Source organism: Oncorhynchus clarkii, chromosome 1 (genome assembly GCF_045791955.1).
Source record: "Oncorhynchus clarkii lewisi isolate Uvic-CL-2024 chromosome 1, UVic_Ocla_1.0, whole genome shotgun sequence".
In the NCBI taxonomy this organism is placed as follows: domain Eukaryota; kingdom Metazoa; phylum Chordata; class Actinopteri; order Salmoniformes; family Salmonidae; genus Oncorhynchus; species Oncorhynchus clarkii.
Window position 1 is genome coordinate 4,700,971 of NC_092147.1, and position 26,469 is coordinate 4,727,439.

A 26,469-nucleotide genomic window follows, 5' to 3' on the forward strand; every position below is an offset into this window, starting at 1 on the left:
CTCGGGAACATTCTGGTAAAGTAAGGAGGTTTGCGCTCAGTCCCAAATGATACCTTATTTCCTACTTAGTGCACTACTTTAGACCAGAGCCTGTACCCTATTCCCTATGTAGTGCACTACTTTTGACCAGAGCCCTGTAAGCCATTCTTACAGTAGATATGACCAGCCCTAAAGGCCCTTCTTACAGTAGATATGACCAGCCCTAAAGGCCCTTCTTACAGTAGATATGACCAGCCCTATAGGCCCTTCTTACAGTAGCTATGACCAGCCCTATAGGCCCTGGTCAAAAGCAATGCACTATATAGGGAATAGGGTGGTATTTGGGCCTCAGGCTTGGAGAGGGGTTAAACCAGACAATAAGGCCAACACAGACAGACAGCGGTACAGGCCTGACAGACACACAACGATGACGGAGGCCTCAGGGCCTTAGATACGCTGGTGGTCAGCTTGGGATAAACTGGGCGTGTGCAGGAGGAGGAGCAAGTCGGTTACTAGTGTAGGAGGAGGAAGAGGAGGAGGAGGAGGAGGGTTAAGGGCACAGGAGGGAAGGAGTATTACGGTCTGGAGTCGATATACAGGCTAGTCTTTTGGTGTTCTATTGTCTTGTCTATGAGACGTGTTGATTCACATCCTCATCTGTCCAGCTCTTCTTCTGGATAGTTTGGATCTGACAGAAACAAGAGGGAGATAATATATATATATGTATTCATTAAAACAATGACTCAAACAGGCTTACATTGTACATGTGATCCAGAGCCACTACAGTAGTGAGTCATTTAGCAGACTCTCTGATCCAGAGCCACTACAGTAGTGAGTCATTGAACAGACTCTCTGATCCAGAGCCACTACAGTAGTGAGTCATTTAGCAGACTCTCTGATCCAGAGCCACTACAGTAGTGAGTCATTTAGCAGACTCTCTCATCCAGAGAGACTTACAGTAGTGAGTCATTTAGCAGACTCTCTTATCCAGAGAGACTTACAGTAGTGAGTCATTTAGCAGACTCTCTTATCCAGAACGACTTAACAGTAGTGAGTCATTTAACAGACTCTCTTATCCAGGGCAACTTCCAATCAGTGCATCCCACTAATGTAGGTAAAACAACCACATACGATCATGATCATTGTAAAGTAAAACCTAAGGCCTTCTTCAAACCAGCCGGTACGTGGAAAACCATTGCTATTAAAACTAGAGGTGCCATCAACAGATCTAAGTGCGTCAGCCATGTTACCTGATGGATCCAGCCAGCAGAGGGTTAAATGCATAGAGCCAGTCGTGCATCTCCTTGTCGTTGCTGGCTTGGAGCAGTATCCCGCGGTGCTCAGTACACACAGCAAACGCGTTTGGTGTCTGGGGAGAAACACACGGAGAGAACGTACAGTGGTGTTAAAACCAGACAGATTCTGAAATGGATAGCTTCTCTTTGAGTTTTTACAGCGGGGAGGAAAAACGTCTGTCTTTTCAAATACTGTAGATATACTTTACACAGAGTGTACAAAACATTAGGTACACCTTCCTAATATTGAGTTGCACCCCCCCCCCCCCCCCTCTTTTTGTTCTCGGGAAAGCCTCAATTCAATCAGGGTGTGGACTCTACAAGAAAGCGTTCCACAGGGATGCTGGCCCAATTTGACTCCAATGCTTCCCACAGTTGTGTCAAGATGGCTGGATGTCCTTTAGGTGGTGGACCATTCTTGATACACACGGGAAACTGTTGGGTGTGAAAAACGCAGCAGCGTTGCAGTTCTTGAGACAAACCGGTGCACCTGTCACCTTCTACCATACCCCGTTTAAAGGCACTTCAATATTTTGTCTTGTCCGTTCACCCTCTGAATGGCACACATACACAATCCATGTCTCAATTGTCTGAAGGCTTAAAAATCCTTCTTTAACCCGTCTCCTCCCCCTTCATCTACACTGATTGAAGTGGATTTAACAAGGGACATCAATGAGGGATCATAGATTTCACCTGGATTCACCTGGTCAGTCTATGTCACGGAAAGGTGTTCCTAATGTTTTGTACACTCAGTGTGTGTGTCAACTAAAAGAGGATGTGAGATGGTGTTCCTAATGTTTGTAAAGGTATGTTGGCAGGTACAGTTATCTAAAGGTATGTTGTCAGGTAAAGTTATCTAAAGGTATGTCGTCAGGTAAAGTTATCTAAAGGTATGTTGTCAGGTAAAGTTATCTAAAGGTGTGTTGGCAGGTAAAGTTATAAAAAGGTGTGTTGGCAGGTAAAGATGTCCGGTAAAGTTATCTAAAGGTATGTTGTCAGGTAAAGTTATCTAAAGGTATGTCGTCAGGTAAAGTTATCTAAAGGTATGTTGGCAGGTAAAGTTATCTAAAGGTATGTTGGCAGGTAAAGATGTCAGGTAAAGTTATCTAAAGGTATGTTGTCAGGTAAAGTTATCTAAAGGTATGTTGGCAGGTAAAGGTGTCAGGTAAAGTTATCTAAAGGTATGTCGTCAGGTAAAGTTATCTAAAGGTATGTCGTCAGGTAAAGTTATCTAAAGGTATGTTGGCAGGTAAAGTTATCTAAAGGTATGTTGGCAGGTAAAGTTATCTAAAGGTATGTCGGCAGGTAAAGTTATCTAAAGGTATGTCGTCAGGTAAAGTTATCTAAAGGTTTGTCGTCAGGTAAAGTTATCTAAAGGTATGTTGTCAGGTAAAGTTATCTAAAGGTATGTTGGCAGGTAAAGTTATCTAAAGGTATGTTGTCAGGTAAAGTTATCTAAAGGTATGTCGTCAGGTAAAGTTATCTAAAGGTATGTTGGCAGGTAAAGATGTCAGGTAAAGTTATCTAAAGGTATGTTGTCAGGTAAAGTTATCTAAAGGTATGTTGGCAGGTAAAGTTATCTAAAGGTATGTCGTCAGGTAAAGTTATCTAAATGTATGTTGGCAGGTAAAGATGTCAGGTAAAGTTATCTAAAGGTATGTTGTCAGGTAAAGTTATCTAAAGGTATGTTGGCAGGTAAAGTTATCTAAAGGTATGTCGTCAGGTAAAGTTATCTAAAGGTGTGTTGGCAGCTAAAGATGTCAGGTAAAGTTATCTAAAGGCATGTTGGCAGGTAAAGATGTCAGGTAAAGTTGTCTAAAGGTATGTTGTCAGGTAAAGTTATCTAAAGGCATGTTGGCAGGTAAAGATGTCAGGTAAAGTTATCTAAAGGTATGTCGTCAGGTAAAGTTATCTAAAGGTATGTTGGCAGGTAAAGATGTCAGGTAAAGTTATCTAAAGGCATGTTGGCAGGTAAAGATGTCAGGTAAAGTTATCTAAAGGTATGTTGGCAGGTAAAGTTATCTAAAGGTATGTTGGCAGGTAAAGTTATCTAATGGTATGTTGGCAGGTAAAGGTGTCAGGTAAAGTTATCTAAAGGTGTGTTGGCAGGTAAAGATGTCAGGTAAAGTTATCTAAAGGTATGTTGGCAGGTAAAGATGTCAGGTAAAGTTATCTAAAGGTATGTTGTCAGGTAAAGTTATCTAAAGGTATGTTGTCAGGTAAAGTTATCTAAAGATATGTTGTCAGGTAAAGTTATCTAAAGGTATGTTGTCAGGTAAAGTTATCTAAAGGTATGTTGGCAGGTAAAGTTATCTAAAGGTATGTTGGCAGGTAAAGTTATCTAAAGGTATGTTGGCAGGTAAAGATGTCAGGTAAAGTTATCTAAAGGTATGTTGGCAGGTAAAGATGTCAGGTAAAGTTATCTAAAGGTATGTTGTCAGGTAAAGTTATCTAAAGGTATGTTGGCAGGTAAAGATGTCAGGTAAAGTTATCTAAAGGTATGTTGGCAGGTAAAGATGTCAGGTAAAGTTATCTAAAGGTATGTTGTCAGGTAAAGTTATCTAAAGGTATGTTGTCAGGTAAAGTTATCTAAAGGTATGTCGTCAGGTAAAGTTATCTAAATGTATGTTGGCAGGTAAAGATGTCAGGTAAAGTTATCTAAAGGTATGTTGTCAGGTAAAGTTATCTAAAGGTATGTTGGCAGGTAAATTTATCTAAAGGTATGTTGTCAGGTAAAGGTATCTATAGGTATGTTGGCAGGTAAAGTTATCTAAAGGTATGTTGGCAGGTAAAGATGTGTAAAGGTGTGTCGGCAGGTAAAGGTGGCAGGTAATGGTGTCAGGTAAAGGTGTGTAAAGGTGTGTCGGCAGGTAAAGGTGGCAGGTAATGGTGTCAGGTAAAGGTGTGTAAAGGTATGTTGGCAGGTAATGGTGTGTAAAGGTGATGTACCTTAAGCATGGCCTGCTGGTCCTCGCTGTACTCGACATGGGCAGAGGAGAGGTTGAGGATGGCTCTCTCCACGCTGTCTCTCTCTGTATTGTAGATGTAGACGTACGGACGTCTCACCATTACATAGCGCTTCACCCAGCCGTTGCTATGAGGCTCCAGGAAATGCAGGTAGCCCTTCTTTGACACGATGGGGCTGGTGGAAAGACCAAGTACATTACACGTGTAACTACACTTGACGAGATCCAATCTAGAAGGCACAAGAAACTCGAGTTGAAATAAGAGTAGCCAAGCTTAACCTAGAGTATTAATGCCGACCAGAAACCCTGTTTGTTCTGCCAGAAGAGTCAAGATCAAGACTCAAATGCTAACGAAGACTGGTGTTGAAGAAATTATAAATTCCCCCAAAATTATTTTCAGTGTGAGCAGTTCTTATTTTTTCTAGTTGATATGCCTTTCCAACGCTGTACCCATTAAGGACTATTGAGTTGAGAACAGCCGTTATTAACTCAGCCGGGTACTGTACATGATTGTCAATGTATTTGATTTGGTCAGTTCGACCACTTTTAATGATAAACCTCTGGAGCCATAAACCACTGACTCATTCAGTCAATCAATCAATCAATCAATCAATCAATCTCTGGAGCCATAAACCACTGACTCATTCAGTCAATCAATCAATCAATCAATCAATCTCTGGAGCCATAAATCACTGACTCATTCAGTTAATCAATCAATCACTCAGCAGGTAGTCTAGTGGTTAGAGCGTTGGACTTGTAACCGAAAGGTTGCAAGATTGAATCCCAGAGCTGACATGGTACAAATCTGTCGTTCTGCCCCTGAACAGGCAGTTAACCCACTGTTCCTAGGTCAGTTAACCCACTGTTCCTAGGTCAGTTAACCTACTGTTTCTAGACCAGTTAACCCACTGTTCCTAGACCAGTTAACCCACTGTTCCTAGACCAGTTAACCCACTGTTCCTAGACCAGTTAACCCACTGTTCCTAGACCAGTTAACCCACTGTTCCTAGACCAGTTAACCCACTGTTCCTAGACCAGTTAACCCACTGTTCATAGACCAGTTAACCCACTGTTCCTAGACCAGTTAACCCACTGTTCCTAGACCAGTTAACCCACTGTTCCTAGACCAGTTAACCCACTGTTCCTAGACCAGTTAACCCACTGTTCCTAGACCAGTTAACCCACTGTTCGTAGACCAGTTAACCCACTGTTCCTAGACCAGTTAACCCACTGTTCCTAGACCAGTTAACCCACTACTCCTAGACCAGTTAACACACTGTTCCTAGACCGGTTAACCCACTGTTCCTAGGTCAGTTAACCCACTACTCCTAGACCAGTTAACACACTGTTCCTATACCAGTTAACCGACTGTTCCTAGACCAGTTAACCCACTGTTCCTAGGCCGTCTTTGAAAATAAGAATTTGTTCTTAACTGACTTTGCTAGTTAAATAAAGGCAAAAAAAAGGTACAAAAAATCAATCTTTGGAGCCACTCACCTGACCCGGATCTCCTGGATATCTGGAACGAAGCGGCGTTCCCTGGGCTTAACCTCCGGGGCTGCGACCCCACTGGGGCCAGGGGACATCTTGACCTCTCTGTCCCGCTGTGAGCAGTCAGGGTTGGGGCTGGCGCAGCGGGAACGAGGCGTGGGTGTTCTGGGGGGGGGGGGGGGGGGGGGGGGACAGAGAAAGGAGATGAGATGAGTAAGAAGGAGCACATGCAGAACGGCTAAGATGGGGGCTCAAACCACCGTCGCCAGGGGGGTACATGTGGTTTGGGGTTGGGAGCATTAACCCCAGACCCCAGTTCAGTCTGTCTTTGGACCATAGTTCAGTGTTGCTGAAGCAGCCATGTCCAGACCTTGGGACTATAAAGGTTCTATCTGCAACAAACAAGATGGTTCTCAAGATAACCCTGGTTGGTTTGAACGGTGTCAGTAATTCTTATCTTGTATTTAACTTAACAACATGAATTGGGGTATTTAGCAGTGGTGTAAAGTACTGAAATAAAAATAATTTAAAGTACTTCTTAAGTAGTTTTTTTGGGGGTATCTGTACTTTACTATTTATGTTTTTGACAACTTTTACTTTTACTTCACTACATTCCTAAAGAAAAGTATGTACTTTTTACTGAATACATTTCCCCTGACACCCAAAAGTACTCATTACATTCTGAATGCTTAGCAGGACAGGACAATGGTGTAATTCACACACTTATCAAGTGAACATCCCTGGTCATCCCTACTGCCTCTGATCTGGAGGACTCACTAAACAGAGAACATCCCTGGTCATCCCTACTGCCTCTGATCTGGAGGACTCACTAAACAGAGAACATCTCTTGTCATCCCTACTGCCTCTGATCTGGAGGACTCACTAAACAGAGAACATCCCCGGTCATCTCTACTGCCTCTGATCTGGAGGACTCACTAAACAGAGAACATCCCTGGTCATCCCTACTGCCTCTGATCTGGAGGACTCACTAAACAGAGAACATCCCTGGTCATCCCTACTGCCTCTGATCTGGAGGACTCACTAAACAGAGAACATCCCTGGTCATCCCTACTGCCTCTGATCTGGAGGACTCACTAAACAGAGAACATCCCTGGTCATCCCTACTGCATCTGATCTGGTGGACTCACTAAACAGAGAACATCCCTGGTCATCCCTACTGCCTCTGATCTGGTGGACTCACTAAACAGAGAACATCCCTGGTCATCCCTACTGCCTCTGATCTGGAGGACTCACTAAACAGAGAACATCCCTGGTCATCCCTACTGCCTCTGATCTGGAGGACTCACTAAACAGAGAACATCCCTGGTCATCCCTACTGCCTCTGATCTGGAGGACTCACTAAACAGAGAACATCCCTGATCATCCCTACTGCCTCTGATCTGGAGGACTCACTAAAGAGAGAACATCCCTGGTCATTCCTACTGCCTCTGATCTGGAGGACTCACTAAACAGAGAACATCCCTGATCATCCCTACTGCCTCTGATCTGGAGGACTCACTAAACAGAGAACATCCCTGGTCATCCCTACTGCCTCTGATCTGGAGGACTCACTAAACAGAGAACATTCCTGATCATCTCTACTGCCTCTGATCTGGAGGACTCACTAAACAGAGAACATCCCTGGTCATCCCTACTGCCTCTGATCTGGAGGACTCACTAAACAGAGAACATCCCTGGTCATCCCTACTGCATCTGATCTGGAGGACTCACTAAACAGAGAACATCCCTGGTCAACCCTACTGCCTCTGATCTGGAGGACTCACTAAACAGAGAACATCCCTCGTCATCCCTACTGCCTCTGATCTGGAGGACTCACTAAACAGAGAACATCCCTGGTCATCCCTACTGCCACTGATCTGGAGGACTCACTAAACAGAGAACATCCCTGGTCATCCCTACTGCCTCTGATCTGGAGGACTCACTAAACAGAGAACATCCCTGTTCATCCCTACTGCCTCTGATCTGGTGGACTCACTAAACAGAGAACATCCCTGGTCATCCCTACTGCCTCTGATCTGGAGGACTCACTAAACAGAGAACATCCCTGGTCATCCCTACTGCCTCTGATTTGGAGGACTCACTAAACAGAGAACATCCCTGGTCATCTCTACTGCCTCTGATCTGGTGGACTCACTAAACAGAGAAAATCCCTGGTCATCCCTACTGCCTCTGATCTGGAGGACTCACTAAACAGAGAACATCCCTGGTCATCCCTACTGTCTCTGTTCTGGCGGACTCACTAAACAGAGAACATCCCTGGTCATCTCTACTGCCTCTGATCTGGAGGACTCACTAAACAGAGAACATCCCTGGTCATCCCTACTGTCTCTGATCTGGAGGACTAACTAAACAGAGAACATCCCTGGTCATCCCTACTGCCTCTGATCTGGAGGACTCACTAAACAGAGAACATCCCTGGTCATCCCTACTGCCTCTGATCTGGAGGACTCACTAAACAGAGAACATCCCTGGTCATCCCTACTGCCTCTGATCTGGAGGACCCACTAAACAGAGAACATCCCTGGTCATCCCTACTGCCTCTGATCTGGAGGACTCACTAAACAGAGAACATCCCTGGTCGTCCCTACTGCCTCTGATCTGGAGGACTCACTAAACACACACGCTTCGTTTGTAAATTATGTTTGAGTGTTGGAGTGTGCCCCTGGCTATCAGTAAATACATTAAAAACAAGAAAAATGTGCTGTCTTATTTGAAATCATTTATACTTGTATTGTTTTATACTTCAGTATATTTCAGCAATTACATGTACTTTTAATACTTTATTTTGATACTTAAAACCAAATACTTTTAGACTTAGATACTTTTACTCAAGTAGTATTTTACTGGGTGACTCTCACCTTTAACTGAGTCACTTTCTATTAAGGCATCTTTACCTTGACTCAAGTGCTTGGGTACTCCACCACTGGTATTCAGAGTATATATAAGTAAAGAACATTGAACAAAACAAGGCAAATAACTCCATTCTGTTCGCGTTATGTCAAGAGTGTCTCTTACGAGAGTGTCTCTATACTGACCTGAGACCTTCGGACTTGGGGTAGCATCCCTCCACCAGTGAGGGGCATGTCGAGGAGGGGGTGAGGGTGTTGAGGGCCGTGGCAGAGGTCGACTCCCTCAGCAGAGTCACTGACATCTCAGACAGCTGGAAACACACACACAAAAACAGCATGTCTACAAAAAGGCTCACTGAAAACCATGTCATTTATCTACGCATAGTTTTCCTCAAATGGAAGTAACTTCAAACCGGATACAGATGGAAACCCATCAAAAAAAACCATCATCTTAAAGTGACACAGGAAGGAAGTCTACCTTGCTTTCACTGGCGCTGACACACACGTGGCTGTACTCTCTGTTGAAGGAGTGGGAGAGCAGCCGAAGACACTGGTGGACGAGAGATAGAGAGTGCTTCACATTTCAGAGCAACAAAAAAAACTTTTACTCAGAGATGTTATTAAAGAGAATGGCTTAACTGGGCACACGTACAACATTTTTAAAAAGGGACACACGAGCAAGAATGGGAATATTCGAGTAACAATAGTAACTAACTTCTAACAAGTTTTTAAAATGTTTTTAAAGAAGACAGACACTGACCTTAATGGCTAGCTCCCTCTGTCTCTCATTGGGGGCATCAACGGTGGGACTGAGGCCGAGACCCTCAGAGGGTTGAGGCGACTCACTCTGCTCCTCACCTACACAGGACAACAACCCCTCCTGACCCAGCAGCAGGGTGGACTCTAACTTCTCCCGCAGGAGCAGGCGGTGTCTCGTCTTCTCCACCTGTAGAGAACCGTCCGGACAAAACATCACGAGTAATACAACTGAGGGGATATGAACCCTGGGTCTTCCACAGGAGAAACATCTGGACCATTAGACCAAGAGGGAAATACAACAGATGGACAAGAGCAACATGGATGATGTTCATTGACTACAGCTTCAACAACATAGTACCCTGCAAGCTCATCACTAGTCTCAGGGCCCTGTACCGTAACACCCTGTATATAGCCTCCACATTGACTCTGTACTGGTACCCCCTGTATATAGCCTCCACATTGACTCTGTACCGTAATACCCTGTATATAGCCTCCACATTGACTCTGTACCGGAACACCCTGTATATAGCCTCCACATTGACTCTGTACCGTAACACCCTGTATATAGCCTCCACATTGACTCTGTACCGGTACCACCTGTATATAGCCTCCACATTGACTCTGTACCGGTATCCCCTGTATATAGCCTCCACATTGACTCTGTACCGGTACCCCCTGTATATAGCCTCCACATTGACTCTGTACCGTAACACCCTGTATATAGCCTCCACATTGACTCTGTACCGTAACACCCTGTATATAGCCTCCACATTGACTCTGTACCGTAATACCTTGTATATAGCCTCCACATTGACTCTGTACCGTAACACCCTGTATATAGCCTCCACATTGACTCTGTACCGTAATACCCTGTATATCGCCTCCACATTGACTCTGTACCGTAACCCCCTGTATATAGCCTCCACATTGACTCTGTACCGTAATACCCTGTATATCGCCTCCACATTGACTCTGTACCGTAACACCCTGTATATAGCCTCCACATTGACTCTGTACCGTAAAACCCTGTATATAGCCTCCACATTGACTCTGTACCGTAATACCCTGTAAATAGCCTCCACATTGACTCTGTACCGTAACACCCTGTATATAGCCTCCACATTGACTCTGTACCGTAATACCCTGTATATCGCCTCCACATTGACTCTGTACCGTAATACCCTGTATATCGCCTCCACATTGACTCTGTACCGTAATACCCTGTATATAGCCTCCACATTGACTCTGTACCGTAATACCCTGTAAATAGCCTCCACATTGACTCTGTACCGTAACACCCTGTATATAGCCTCCACATTGACTCTGTACCGTAACACCCTGTATATAGCCTCCACATTGACTCTGTACCGTAACACCCTGTATATAGCCTCCACATTGACTCTGTACCGTAACACCCTGTATATAGCCTCCACATTGACTCTGTACCGTAACACCCTGTATATAGCCTCCACATTGACTCTGTACCGGTACCACCTGTATATAGCCTCCACATTGACTCTGTACCGGTATCCCCTGTATATAGCCTCCACATTGACTCTGTACCGGTATCCCCTGTATATAGCCTCCACATTGACTCTGTACCGGTACCCCCTGTATATAGCCTCCACATTGACTCTGTACCGTAACACCCTGTATATAGCCTCCACATTGACTCTGTACCGGTACCACCTGTATATAGCCTCCACATTGACTCTGTACCGGTATCCCCTGTATATAGCCTCCACATTGACTCTGTACCGGTATCCCCTGTATATAGCCTCCACATTGACTCTGTACCGGTACCCCCTGTATATAGCCTCCACATTGACTCTGTACCGTAACACCCTGTATATAGCCTCCACATTGACTCTGTACCGTAACACCCTGTATATAGCCTCCACATTGACTCTGTACCGTAACACCCTGTATATAGCCTCCACATTGACTCTGTACCGTAAAACCCTGTATATAGCCTCCACATTGACTCTGTACCGTAATACCCTGTATATCGCCTCCACATTGACTCTGTACCGTAATACCCTGTAAATATCCTCGTCATTTTCTGGTGTTACTTTTTTACGATTTAAATTTTTTTTAGTTTTATTTATTAAACATTTTATTAACTCTATTTCTTGATCTGCATTGTTGGTTAAAGGGCTTGTAGTAAGTAAGCGTTTCACACATGTGCCAAATAGCATTTGATACAATTTTTCTGTATTTAATTTTCAATACATTTGCAAAAATATCCTAAAAACATGTTTTCACTTTGTCATTATGGTTTATTATGTGTAGATGGGTGAGAAAACAATTCATTTAATCAATTTTCAATTTAGGCTGTAACACAACAAAAATGTGGAATAAACCCAGGAGTATGAACATTCTGTGAAGGCTCTGTGTAGGGGTGTAGGTTGTAGTACCACATACCTCCTGCAGGAGGCTGAGTTTATCCAGCTCCCACTGGTGGTCCAGGATGAGGCTGTCACTGCGAGGCCTCCACCCAGCCAGGTTCTCCTCCCCGCGGACGTACGCCACCGAGGTGTCCAGCACCCGCCGACGTCTCCTCTGCATACCTGGGGGTCAGGAAAGGTCAAGGGTGAAGGGGGAAGGAGTGATACAGCTTAATTGAGGGGATCTGTTTGAGCAAGGCAAGGCAGAATCTTTCATCTTTATCACAAAATGAGTCGATTTTCCAGATGCTAGGTGATTTGTGGATCAGTCATTCTTTTCAGTCTGACTGCAATGTTGTCTATCTCAAATACACACAAATACACACATAGACAGTGAGGGGAGGCAATGGAAAAAGTGTCTCACCTGGACTCCCATGATCGGCCAGGTGACATAGGCTGACCTCGTACACACCTGTCACCCGGTTACTGCAGAGAGAGTGGGAAAGACTGATAACAGACACAGCTAAGGGGGTTGTTTCCATTGATTTCCATTGATTTCATCGTCATCTTTCAGGAATGCAACAGAAGCAAAGAATGTTTCTGTTAATAATAATGAGATGTTCAACTCACCCCTCCACTGCCCTCAGGCTTCCTGTGCCAAACAGGTTTCGGATGGAGCGGGAGGCCGGGAGTTTAGCGTCTCGAGAGTAGAACACCATGCAGAAATCTTTGGTTATGACTGTTGGCTGGGTGCAGTTCTCCATCTAAAGGAAGGAAAAGTTTTTAAAGCTCATCTCTCTGCTTCTTACATCATAACATCAGATACAGTCAGTTAAGTCCAGATACAGTCAGTGAAGTCCAGATACAGTCAGTGAAGTCCAGATACAGTCAGTAAGTCCAGATACAGTCAGTAAGTCCAGACACAGTCAGTTAAGTCCAGATACAGTCAGTGAAGTCCAGATACAGTCAGTGAAGTCCAGATACAGTCAGTGAAGTCCAGATACAGTCAGTGAAGTCCAGATACAGTCAGTTAAGTCCAGATACAGCCAGTAAGTCCAGATACAGCCAGTAAGTCCAGATACAGTCAGTGAAGTCCAGATACAGCCAGTAAGTCCAGATACAGCCAGTAAGTCCAGATACAGCCAGTAAGTCCAGATACAGTCAGTGAAGTCCAGATACAGCCAGTAAGTCCAGATACAGTCAGTGAAGTCCAGATACAGTCAGTGAAGTCCAGATACAGTCAGTAAGTCCAGATACAGTCAGTAAGTCCAGATACAGTCAGTTAAGTCCGGACACAGTCAGTGAAGTCCGGACACAGTCAGTGAAGTCCAGATACAGTCAGTTAAGTCCAGATACAGCCAGTAAGTCCAGATACAGCCAGTAAGTCCAGATACAGCCAGTAAGTCCAGATACAGCCAGTAAGTCCAGATACAGTCAGTGAAGTCCAGATACAGCCATTAAGTCCAGATACAGCCATTAAGTCCAGATACAGCCAGTAAGTCCAGATACAGTCAGTTAAGTCCAGATACAGTCAATTAAGTCCAGATACAGAATGGATCATTTTGGATAGTACTGTAAGTTAAATGAATTTCTGGTTACAGTTCAGTTATTGTAGTCTTCCTGAGAGGTCAGCAGTCTGACAGCGTTGAGCCTTAAGTCCTGCTAATGCAGTTATACAGTATCTCCAGATTCAGATAAACCAACAGGGTCATGTACAGTTTAAACAGTCTGACAGTTTGATCGTGTGGAGAAAAAAAAACTGTTGTGTTTCCATTGTTCTAAAATCTGAAATGCAACTGACAAAATCAATCAATATGAGAAGAATTTCTCAGCAGGTCTTTGTGGATTCAGTGTTACCTATAGATAGATAGTCAGGAAGGATCACGTAGAGGTACATTATAACTGTAGAACTATATGTGTTTGTGCCTCTGTGGCTCAGTTGGTAGAGGGTGGTACTTGCAACGTCATGGGTTCGATTCCCACTTGTGCAACCCATCTGAAAGCCGATTTGGATTAAAAGCGCCTGATAAATGGAATATATTGTATTATTAACTGTATATTAATGTTTTACCTCGAGGTAGGCCGACAAGGTCATGTAGATCTTCTCCCCGTAAGGAGTGACCCGGTTCAGGAGGAGAGAGTTATGCATGGCGCTGTCCCAGGCAGCCTCGAAGCGATAGAATGTCCTGATGGAGGGAGGAGACGAGTTAACCACGAAGAGAGAGATCCTTGTCTGAACGCTGACACATAGTGGTCTCTGGTCTGTCTGTCTCTGATAAACACTACTTCCAAACAGAAACCGTACTCTATTGTTTTTCTGAAAATTCGTGTTGGTACATGTTACAAATATCTGAAAAGGGTTTACTTTATTGAGCTAATAGAGGATATATTGTAACAATTTAGAGGTTTTCTTAGGAACAGCTACAAGTTATTGCTACTGTATGTCTGATGTAATAGCATTTAGCATTAGCATTAGTAACTAATTAGCATTAGTTAGCATTAGTGGTAATAGCATCGTGTTAGTTAGCATTAGTGGTAGCATGCTAGTTAGCATTAGTGGTACTAGCATTGTGTTAGTTAACATTAGTGGTAATAGCATCGTCTTAGTTAACATTAGTGATAATAGATCGTCTTAGTTAGCATTAGTGGTAATAGCATTGTGTTAGTTAGAATTAGTGGTAATAGCATTGTGTTAGTTAGCATTAGTGGTAATAGCATCGTGTTAGTTAACATTAGTGGTAATAGCATTGTGTTTGTTAGCATTAGTGGTAATAGCATTGTGTTAGTTAACATTAGTGGTAATAGCATCGTGTCAGTTAACATTAGTGGTAATAGCATCGTGTTAGTTAGCATTAGCGGTAATAGCATTGTGTTAGTTAGCATTAGTGGTAATTGTGTTTGTTAGCATTAGTGTTAATAGCATCATGTTAGTTAGCATTAGTGGTAATGGCATCGTTTTAGTTAACATTAGCGGTAATAGCATTGTGTTAGTTAGCATTAGTGGTAATAGCATTGTGTTAGTTAGAATTAGTGGTAATAGCATTGTGTTAATTAGCATTAGTGGTAATAGCATTGTGTTAGTTAGCATTAGTGGTAATAGCATCATGTTAGTTAGCATTAGTGGTAATAGCATCGTGTTAGTTAACATTAGTGGTAATAGCATCGTGTTAGTTAGCATTAGTGGTAATAGCATCGTGTTAGTCAGAATTAGTGGTAATAACATTGTGTTAATTAGCATTAGTGTTAATAGCATCGTGTTAGTTAACATTAGTGGTAATAGCATCGTGTTAGTTAGCATTAGTGGTAATAGCATTGTGTTGGTTAGCATTAGTGGTGATAGCATTGTGTTAGTTAGCATTATGGTAATAGCATCATGTTAGTTAGCATTAGTGGTAATTGTGTTAGTTAACATTAGTGTTAATAGCATTGTGTTAGTTAACATTAGTGATAATAACATTGTGTTAGATAGCATTAGCTTAGCGAAGAAAAACCAAACCCTGATCCTCCTAGACATTTTCTCTGTCAGGAATATGTAAACCTATGTGTGTCTAAATGCTACTGAGAGAAGGTATTGTTTGATTGCAAGATTAAAATAACAACATAGTTTAGTTGTCTTTTTTAAACACACATCCAATAAAGACAGTTGGGGATAAAGACAGTAAATAGCATGCAACAGAACCCTTCAGACGTGGGTCATCTCACGATACCATGAGGAACGATGACTTGATCGGCACAGAACGAAATAAAGAAAGGGTGATGAGAGACCAACAGATGAGAGGAGGGGAGGAGAGGAGAGGAGGAAATGATAGGAGGACAAAACAGGACAGGGATGAGGAGAAATACCTATGGTCTATTCCCAAGGAGATGCTTTGAGAAGGGAGGAAAGAGAACCGGGAAAACAATGAAAGGTGAGAGTCAGGAAGGGAGTCTGGTGTGGTTGTGAGCATTGTTGTGATCGAGAGTGACAGGAAAGGTGTTTTTCCCCCTAGCCTGGAACCAGAGCTGTTTGTGCCGTCTTGTCAACTGGGACCAGACTATATTTCCCTTCCATTACTTACAATATGTTGCTCTCTCGACCACAATCATGATCAGTGTGTGAACTCAATCAGTGAACACATCTGATTTCAACACCAGAACACTTTACATCGTGTCTGTTCTAGAACAACTTAATAACAATGGACCGATATTCCCACAGGGAATGCAATATTACTTCTGTGTTCTATAGAATTCTGTGAATGTGTTCAATGGAATTCTGTGGATGTGTTCAATGGAATTATGTGAATGTGTTCTATGGAATTCTGTGAATGTGTTCTATGGAATTCTGTGGATGTGTTCAATGGAATTATGTGAATGTGTTTTATGGGATTGTGTGAATGTGTTTAATGGAATTATGTGAATGTGTTCTATGGAATTCTGTGGATGTGTTCTTTGGAATTCAGTGAACGTGTTCTATGAAATTCTGTGGATGTGTTCTTTGAAATTCTGTGGATGTGTTCTATGAAATTCTGTGGATGTGTTCTATGAAAATCTGTGGATGTGTTCTATGAAATTCTGTGGATGTGTTCTATGAAATTCTGTGGATGTGTTCTATGGAATTCTGTGGATGTGTTCTTTGGAATTCTGTGAACATGTTCTATGAAATTCTGTGGATGTGTTCTATGGAATTCTGTGGATGTGTTCTATGGAATTCTGTGGATGTGTTCTATGGAATTCTGTGGATGTGTTCTTTGGAATTCAGTGAACGTGTTCTATGAAATTCTGTGGATGTGTTCTTTGAAATTCTGTGGATGTGTTCTATGAAATTCTGTGGATGTGTTCTATGAAATTCTGTGGATGTGTTCTATGAAATTCTGTCGATGTGTTCTATGAAATTCTGTGGATGTGTTCTATGGAATTCTGTGGATGTGTTCTTTGGAATTCTGTGAACATGTTCTATGAAATTCTGTGGATGTGTTCTATGGAATTCTGTGGATGTGTTCTATGGAATTCTGTGGATGTGTTCTATGGAATTCTGTGGATGTGTTCTTTGGAATTCTGTGGATGTGTTCTATGGAATTCTGTGGATGTGTTCTTTGGAATTCTGTGGATGTGTTCTATGGAATTCTGTAAATGTGTTCTATGGAATTCTGTGGAAAGAACCCACAGGATCGGTATCATGATATCTTCACTCAGTTTAGTTGTCATCCACCTCATCTCAACCCCATAGAGAAACATAAACATTACAGTGCTCTATCTAATTATGTGATCTAGCCCTCCAGTTGTAATCTGTAGGGGTGGTAAATTACATCTCCCAGTTCTCATCCAATGGTGAGAGGTTCAATATAATATACTCCTATGTTGTATTTCATTTCGTAGATAATATGCAGATTCATGTCCTCATGCTATTTACCCCCGTAGAGACACATACTGAATCATAAAACACAGGACGAGAAATACACAGATAGTGTTCTATTGAATTCTGTGATCTACCCCTCTAGTTTTCATCTGTTGGAAGTATGTTCTAGTTCTCATTGAACGGTGAAGCTATTAGTATAGACAGCAAGCACAGATCCCGCATCCTCATGCTCTCTAACCCATAGAGATATTAACTACCGTTCGAAAGTTTTTGGGTCACTTATTAAAAATGACCTTGTCCTTGTCCTTGTTTTTGAAAGAAAAACACATTCTTTTTGTCCATTAAAATAACCTAAAATCGATCAGAAATACAGTGTAGACATTGCTAATGTTGCAAATTACTATTGCAGCTGGAAACAGCAGATTTTTTTATGGAATATCTACATAGGTGTACCCATTATCAGCAACCATCACTCCTGTGTTCCAATGGCGCGTTGTTTTAGCTAATCCAAGTGTATCATTTTAAAAGGCTAATTGATCATTAGAAAATCCTTTTGCAATTATGTCAGCACAGCTGAAAACTGAACAGAACTGAACTTGTTTATTTACCCATTATTTTGTGATTCAGCCTAAATTCAATATGGATTAACTAAATAAATAAAAGCTAGCAACAATGACAAGAAACTGGCATGTCGTTGAATCATAACTTTCTTGTTTTAGCTAGTTTAATCTTGTTCTTGATACCATGTCTTGTTTTAGCTAGTTTCATCTTGTTCTTGATACCATGTCTTGTTTTGAGGTGCTTTGACTGATTTCACGTCAGTGATAACATGGCAAAAGAAATTGCTGGCTAACCAACAACTGTAATGATGTATTTGAGAGACAACAAGTGCTCATTGTGCAAATGTACTTATGTTTTCAATAAACATTTGGAGGAAAAAATATAGTTTACATGTTGTCAACAATCTAAGGCCAATCCCGTCTGTTTTGACCAATAGTTGCTCACGCTTCGGTTTTGTTGCTAAACAACCAACCAACCCTATATCCCCAGTTCTCATCTATCCCCGCTGTAGGGGATGAAACATCTCCCAGTTCTCATCTATCTCCACTGTAGGTGATGAAACATCTCCCAGTTATCATCTATCTCCATGGTAGGGGATGGGACATCTCCCAGTTCTCGTCTATCCCCACTGTAGGGGATGGAACATCTCCCAGTTCTCATCTATCCCCATTGTAGGGGATGGAACAACTCCCAGTTCTCATCAATCTCCACTGTAGGGGATGACACATCTCCCAGTTCTCATCTATCCCCACTGTAGGGGATGAAACATCTCCCAGTTCTCATCCTCCGGTGAGGAGGTCACTTCACATGGCTTCAGATGAAAAAGAACCATCTTCCACTCTCCTTCTCCTCTACCTCCTCTCCTTCTCCTCTACCTCCTCTCCTTCTCCTCTACCTCCTCTCCTTCTCCTCTACCTCCTCCCCTTCTCCTCTACCTCCTCCCCTTCTCCTCTACCTCCTCCCCTTCTCCTCTACCTCCTCCCCTTCTCCTCTACCTCCTCTCCTTCTCCTCTACCTCCTCTCCTTCTCCTCTACCTCCTCTCCTTCTCCTCTACCTCCTCTCCTTCTCCTCTACCTCCTCTCCTTCTCCTCTACCTCCTCCCCTTCTCCTCTACCTCCTCCCCTTCTCCTCTACCTCCTCCCCTTCTCCTCTACCTCCTCCCCTTCTCCTCTACCTCCTCTCCTTCTCCTCTACCTCCTCTCCTTCCTCCTCTACCTCCTCTCCTTCTCCTCCACCTCCTCTCCTACTCCTTCTCCCTCTCTCCTCCATCCACCTCTCCTTCTCCTCCCTCTACTTCTCCTCCAACCCCTCTCCTTATTTAGTCAATACATTGATACATGAGGTCTTCCCGTCAGCAAATGATCACACATTGAAACCAGTTATAACCAGTTATGTTCCTGGCCCGCCAAGACCTTAAATCTGAAAACGCTCATCCAAGCGGAGAAATGTAAGAGGAAACAAATGTTTCTATAGGCCATTAAAAAGAGGCAAAAATCACAAGATTCAGACGTTGAGAGCCGTCCGTTGGCTTTTGACGACCTGGTGGGAAATCTAGTGGTGTGTCTGTCAGAGGAGAGAGGAACGGAGAGGTACTGAACAGCTGTTATATCTGTTAAGTCTACACCTGTTGTTTATGAAGCATGTGACAAATAACATTAGATTGTATTTGAATAGCTGCTGTAGTGGAGTTGTGTCTATGGACCTAGAGGAGCTATGGCCCACTGGGATCACTGTATTCTCCTTCCATCCTTGCAACTTCTAACTACTGACCTCGCTGCTCACGCGCGCGCACACACACACACACACACACACACACACACACACACACACACACACACACACACACACACTCATGTACACACACACACACACAAAAACACACACACACACACACACGCACGCACGCACACACACACACACACACGCACGCACGCATTAGGAGAAGTTTGTTTCTGAAGTTTGGCTCGTTCTCACTGAGGCATAAATGAGATTTGAATTTTTTTTCACAACACAGCAAGTAGCGAACGGAAAGACTTAGTAAAGAGAGTGCATCCTCAATGGCACCCATATACCCTCTTTAAGGCACTACCCATAGGGGCTCTGGTCAAATGTAGTGCACTATATAGGGAACAGGGTTCCATTTGGGACACCCTCCCAGTGATTGAGTTAGGGGAAAGAGCTACTGCTGATGTAATGGTTACAGGATTACAGTTGAATGTTAAGTGTCTGAAACAACCACCGACTTAGCCTGCCAGCCAGGATACTGTAAACGAGGTTCCGTATGAACGTCAAGTCTTCAGTAATACTGAGTAATCCCTACTGGAACACAGTTTCCCTTGCTGCCCAGAGAGCTCCTTCACGTCGCTGGGATCTGATGGGACTCATGGTCTGCATCTCAAATTGTACCCTATTTCCTCTTTAGGGCACTACCCATAGGGCTCTGGTCAAATGTAGTGCACTATATATAGGGAATAGGGCTCTGGTCAAATGTAGTGCACTATATAGGGAATAGGGCTCTGGTCAAATGTAGTGCACTATATATAGGGAATAGGGCTCTGGTCAAATGTAGTGCACTACATAGGGAATAGGGTGCCATTTGAGATAAGGTGTAGGAAGATACTCTCAGTTCCCTGGGATGTGATGATGGGAGGAGGGACATAGCCTGGTCCCAGATCTGTTTGTGTTGTCTTGGAAGGATGTGGTTTTAAAGTTGTTGTTGAGATGTGATGGGAGGAGGAGGAGGGACACCGTGTTACAGTCCTGGGGTAGCTAGCTATATTCGGCTCCTGGGGGAGGCTACACTCTGTGCTGTTTTCATGGAAACGAACAGATTGTATTCTGGGATGACTTTCTTACAGCATGGTTCTCCAGCGTAACACAGACAGTAGTGAAATATCAACAACAAAAAATGTATTTCATTAGTAAGATGCTATCAGCTTATTGACGTCTATTTCTAAAGCCTTGAGTGTGTTTTTTTGGAAGATATCGATGACATAACTTTATACAAAAGCTTAAAATTATTTCGGACCTCCTTACAATGTTTCCATGTTTATTTTTGAAAAAATATACTTTTATCAACGCTGTAACCCTTTAAGCAGGACACACAAAATGAAAATCAGGATCATTACTGCCCCCTAGTGGCCGTTGCAGAGGTTTGCAACAGGTGAGGAAGTGGTGCATGGGCACAATTCAGGCTAGTTTCACCTCATCAAAAAGGTCTTATTTGTAACCTTCCAGAATAATCTGCTGGTTCAGGTTAATAGTTCATCCAGGCGTAACGTAACAGTGTCAATAATAACAGTTAAAGTATGGACTGTAGGTGACACGTGAATGACCCTCGAAAGTCTAGATTCTGGCTTGTAGCTTGTTTTGTAAAAGTTCCTGTGCAGAAGCACAGGCCAAAGAGGAGACAGAAGCTGAAAATTATGGCCCCACAGCCAGCCAAGTTCAGACACAGCCAGCCACGTTCAGTACATACTGTAGAAAGCAAAGCAAGCCATGCATTGCAGCCTCCGTACACCGTCAGCTTTCAGCCGCAACCCCAGACCCAGCAGTCCCAGCAATCCCCAGTCCCCAGAACCAGCAGTCCAAGCCATCCCCAGTCCCCAGACCCAGCAGTCCAAGCCATCCCCAGACCCAGCAGTCCAAGCCGTACCCAGCCCCCAGAACCAGCAGTCCCAGCCATCCCCAGCCCCCAGACCCAGCAGTCCCAGCCAGCCCCAGATCAAGCAGTCCAAGCCGTCCCCAGCCCCCAGACCCAGCAGTCTAAGCCAGGGGTCTGGGCCCTAGCCTTCAGCTCTAACTTCAGCCTCAGACCCCATTGTTTCACGTCAGATAGAGCGACAGCCGTCTGCACTGATCCGTCTGTTAACTCGCAAACAATCATGGGAATAACTCAAAACAAGTCTGGCTACAATATGCTGTCATAACATTCTAATATCATCCTCAAAATAGTCAGAATTAATCTTACCAAAACTATAAACCTGTAGCTAATATTGACTTATTTATTTTTTATTTTTTTATGAGCAAATCTTCACTACCTAATTCTACATCTAGCAACAATGTTTTGTGGTAGTAGAATCAGTATTTATGACATTCAAAATGTGTCTGCTTGCTAGCTGAACCAAACCGAATGAAATGAAGGACATCGTTGGTCAACGCTGACTCTTCCCTCTAGCTGTAGTGTAGTGAAGTTCTAGCTAAACACACAGATTAGTTTTCGTGATATTTATTTTTCCGGCCGTGATCAGTGTTCCGCCGAGTTCTACAGCCAAGCTGCTCTCTGTGACGTCGCCACCTTGGCCAAATGTTACAACGTATCAGTGTTCCGCCGAGTTCTACAGCCAAACTGGCCAAATGTTACAACGTATCAGTGTTCCGCCGAGTTCTACAGCCAAGCTGCTCTCTGTGACGTCACCACCTTGGCCAAATGTTACAACGTATCAGTGTTCCGCCGAGTTCTACAGCCAAGCTGCTCTCTGTGATGTCGCCACCTTGGCCAAATGTTACAACGTATCAGTGCTCCGCCGAGTTCTACAGCCAAGCTGGCCAAATGTTACAACGTATCAGTGCTCCGCCGAGTTCTACAGCCAAGCTGGCCAAATGTTACAACGTATCAGTGCTCCGCCAAGTTCTACAGCCAAGCTGGCCAAATGTTACAACGTATCAGTGCTCCGCCGAGTTCTACAGCCAAGCTGGCCAAATGTTACAACGTATCAGTGCTCCGCCGAGTTCTACAGCCAAGCTGGCCAAATGTTACAACGTATCAGTGTTCCGCCGAGTTCTACAGCCAAGCTGGCCAAATGTTACAACGTATCAGTGTTCCGCCGAGTTCTACAGCCAAGCTGGCCAAATGTTACAAAGTTCTACAGCCAAGCTGGCCAAATGTTACAACGTATCAGTGTTCCGCCGAGTTCTACAGCCAAGCTGGCCAAATGTTACAACGTATCAGTGTTCCGCCGAGTTCTACAGCCAAGCTGGCCAAATGTTACAATGTAGCGAGACACAGCGCCAGCTGTCAATCAGATACGTGCTGATTTCTTTTCTGAGAACAGTCCTGTACAACTTCAACAACAAAAGATGTCAAACTAACTACCGTAATGGCTATTGCACTAAGGCTGCTAGCTGGAGCAAGTTTGATCAGCCGATCAAGCATGGTTTACCGTAGTAGCTAGTGTGTCATAGTTACTGAGAGTGGAGTGATTTTCAGAATTAGGAACTAGTATTAGCTGGATGTTTTTAAAATTTAAAATTAGTTCCACGTCCTACAAGACCGATCGGTTGACGGACGAGTGACGCCATCTGACGTGAGACAATGCCCTCAGACCCACAACAACACAATGCCCTCAGGCCCACAACAGCTCAGCAACAAACACACAATCCAGGAGGAGGAGGAGGGTGGGGGGGGGGGGGGGTGCAGCACAGTCCCTCAAATCTCCTAAAGAGGGAGAGTAGGAAACAACAAAGAGAGAAGAACAAAACAGGGGAGGAGAGAGAGACAGAGAGAGAGAGAGGGAGAGAGAGAGACAGAGACAGAGACAGAGAGAGAGAGAGAGACAGAGACAGAGACAGAGACAGAGAGAGAGAGAGAGACAGAGACAGAGACAGAGACAGAGACAGAGACAGAGACAGAGACAGAGACAGAGACAGAGAGAGAGAGAGAGAGAGAGAGAGAGAGAGAGAGAGAGAGAGAGAGAGAGAGAGAGAGAGAGAGAGAGAGGCAGAGAGGGAGAGAGAGACAGAGAGGGAGAGAGAGAGAGACAAAACCCATAGAGGAAAACAATGGGAACTGAATGATGGATGGATGACTAGAGTTTAAAATTAAGTGAGAGTGAAGAGATTAAAATAGATTTTACAGGAACACGACAAGGAGACGTGTTATCTAATAGTAAATAGTTTTTACTGAATAGTAGAATGGGAGGAGAGGGATTTGATATAAATCATATACCTAGGCATGTCCGAATCAAGAAACTGTCTGCAAAAACACAAAACAACATTGTGTTAGTGGAGTGGACTGGAGGGAGAGACACGTCAGCAGCAGCATGTTGTCCCTTACTGATGACCTCACAGCAAATCTGTTTGTTCCTGTATGATGGCAGCAAGGGCTATGTCTGAGGAATGGTTTTTGGGTTAAGGGAAAGGAGACCAGCAAAGCAGTGTGGTTAAACCATAAGAGAGGTCACAATACCAGTACATAATCATAAGAAAACATCGACATAACTTGATATCTTCGGAAGTCATTCACTAACAAGCCCCTACTGTTGGTAGTACAGGAAAATGCAGGGCTGTGCTAAGTGAGTTATGGTGTGTAGTTATGGTGTGTAGTTATGGTGTGTAGTTACGGGGTGTAGTTATGGTGTGTAGTTACGGGGTGTAGTTATGGTGTGTAGTTACGGGGTGTAGTTACGGGGTGTAGTTACGGGGTGTAGTTATGGTGTGTAGTTATGGTGTGTAGTTACGGGGTGTAGTTACGGGGTGTAGTGAGTGAGTTATGGTGTGTAGTTATGGTGTGTAGTTACGGGGTGTAGTTACGGGGTGTAGTTAGTGTGTAGTGGTGTGTAGTTATGGTGTGTAGTTATGGTGTGTAGTTATGGTGTGTAGTTAGTGAGTTAGTTATGGTGTGTAGTTATGGTGTTTAGATATGGTGTGTAGTTACGGGGTGTAGTTATGGTGTGTAGTTAGTGAGTTATGGTGTGTAGTTATGGTGTGTAGTTGCGGGGTGTAGTTATGATGTGTAGTTATGGTGTGTAGTTATGGTGTGTAGTTATGGTGTGTAGTTACGGGGTGTAGTTATGGTGTGTAGTTAGTGAGTTATGGTGTGTAGTTATGGTGTGTAGTTGCGGGGTGTAGTTATGGTGTGTAGTTATGGTGTGTAGTTATGGTGTGTAGTTACGGGGTGTAGTTATGGTGTGTAGTTAGTGAGTTATGGTGTGTAGTTACGGGGTGTAGTTACGGGGTGTAGCTATGGTGTGTAGTTATGGTGTGTAGTTATGGTGTGTAGTTATGGTGTGTAGTTACGGGGTGTAGTTACGGGGTGTAGTTATGGTGTGTAGTTAGTGAGTTATGGTGTGTAGTTATGGTGTGTAGTTGCGGGGTGTAGTTATGGTGTGTAGTTGCGGGGTGTAGTTACGGGGTGTAGTTATTGTGTGTAGTTAGTGAGTTATGGTGTGTAGTTACGGGGTGTAGTTACGGGGTGTAGTTATGGTGTGTAGTTATGGTGTGTAGATAAGGTGTGTAGTTATGGTGTGTAGTTAGTGAGTTATGGTGTGTAGTTACGGGTTGTAGTTACGGGGTGTAGTTACGGGGTGTAGTTACGGGGTGTAGTTATGGTGTGTAGTTATGGTGTGCAGATAAGGTGTGTAGTTATGGTGTGTAGTGCTGGTGGGTAGATAAGGTGTGTAGTTATGGTGTGTAGTTATGGTGTGTAGATAAGGTGTGTAGTTATGGTGTGTAGTTATGGTGTGTAGTTATGGTGTGTAGTGCTGGTTTGTAGTCATGTTGTGTAGTTATGGTGTGTAGTCATGGTGTGTAGATAAGGTGTGTAGATAAGGTGTATAGTTATGGTGTGCAGTTATGGTGTGTAGTCATGGTGTGTAGATATGCTAAGTGAGTTATGGTGTGTAGATATGCTAAGTGAGTTAGGGGGTGTAGTTATGGGGTGTAGATATGCTAAGTGAGTTAGGGGGTGTAGTTATGGGGTGTAGACATGCTAAGTGAGTTAGGGGGTGTAGTTATGGTGTGTAGATATGCTAAGTGAGTTATGGGGTGTAGATATGCTAAGTGAGTTAGGGGGTGTAGATATGCTAAGTGAATTAGGGGGTGTAGTTATGGGGTGTAGTTATGGGGTGTAGATATGGGGTGTAGATATGCTAAGTGAGTTAGACGGTGTAGTTATGGGGTGTAGACATGCTAAGTGAGTTAGGGGGTGTAGTTATGGTGTGTAGATATGCTAAGAAGGTAAGCATAAGACATCAGTCCAGTGCACGGTGGATATGTGGTCTTGAAATGGCAGGAGGGTGTGTCCCATGAGGATCAACCTTATCCATCAATGTTTTACAGCTGCTGGTACAAGCTATACTCCGTAGGGTCTTATAGATCTATGTGAGGATGGATGGGGACTGAGTGAGATTATAGTAACAATTAGTTTAATAATGAGGTGAGAGGTGAGTACACAGTGACCGGGGTGAGTGGTGAGTACGCAGTGACCAGGGTGAGAGGTGAGTACGCAGTGACCAGGGTGAGAGGTGAGTACGCAGTGACCGGGGTGAGAGGTGAGTACGCAGTGACCGGGGTGAGAGGTGAGTACACAGTGACCAGGGTGAGAGGTGAGTACACAGTGACCAGGGTGAGAGGTGAGTACGCAGTGACCGGGGTGAGTGGTGAGTACGCAGTGACCGGGGTGAGAGGTGAGTACGCAGTGACCAGGGTGAGAGGTGAGTACACAGTGACCGGGGTGAGAGGTGAGTACGCAGTGACCGGGGTGAGAGGTGAGTACGCAGTGACCAGGGTGAAAGGTGAGTAGCAGTGACCGGGGTGAGAGGTGAGTACGCAGTGACCAGGGTGAGAGGTGAGTAGCAGTGACCAGGGTGAAAGGTGAGTAGCAGTGACCAGGGTGAAAGGTGAGTACGCAGTGACCAGGGTGAGAGGTGAGTACGCAGTGACCAGGGTGAGAGGTGAGTAGCAGTGACCAGGGTGAAAGGTGAGTAGCAGTGACCGGGGTGAGAGGTGAGTACGCAGTGACCAGGGTGAGAGGTGAGTACACAGTGACCAGGGTGAGAGGTGAGTAGCAGTGACCGGGGTGAGAGGTGAGTACGCAGTGACCAGGG

General features: G+C 43.9%; 1 protein-coding gene across 1 annotated transcript in view; it reads right to left on the reverse strand.

Annotated features, from left to right (window-relative positions):
• Positions 1 to 552: 552 nt before the first annotated feature.
• Positions 553 to 26,469, reverse strand: part of LOC139416564 (kinesin-like protein KIF1A) — a 146,445-nt gene continuing 120,528 nt past the window's right edge. Inside the window, exons 37-48 of the mRNA XM_071165380.1 lie at positions 15,591 to 15,614; positions 13,819 to 13,933; positions 12,378 to 12,511; positions 12,172 to 12,233; positions 11,785 to 11,930; positions 9,362 to 9,547; positions 9,080 to 9,151; positions 8,788 to 8,912; positions 5,738 to 5,896; positions 4,224 to 4,416; positions 1,230 to 1,348; positions 553 to 667 (exon numbers count right to left, since the gene is read on the reverse strand). Coding sequence (XP_071021481.1) covers positions 625 to 667; positions 1,230 to 1,348; positions 4,224 to 4,416; positions 5,738 to 5,896; positions 8,788 to 8,912; positions 9,080 to 9,151; positions 9,362 to 9,547; positions 11,785 to 11,930; positions 12,172 to 12,233; positions 12,378 to 12,511; positions 13,819 to 13,933; positions 15,591 to 15,614 — 1,378 coding nt within the window. The 3' untranslated portion in view covers positions 553 to 624. The remainder of the gene's footprint in view (positions 668 to 1,229; positions 1,349 to 4,223; positions 4,417 to 5,737; positions 5,897 to 8,787; positions 8,913 to 9,079; positions 9,152 to 9,361; positions 9,548 to 11,784; positions 11,931 to 12,171; positions 12,234 to 12,377; positions 12,512 to 13,818; positions 13,934 to 15,590; positions 15,615 to 26,469) is intronic.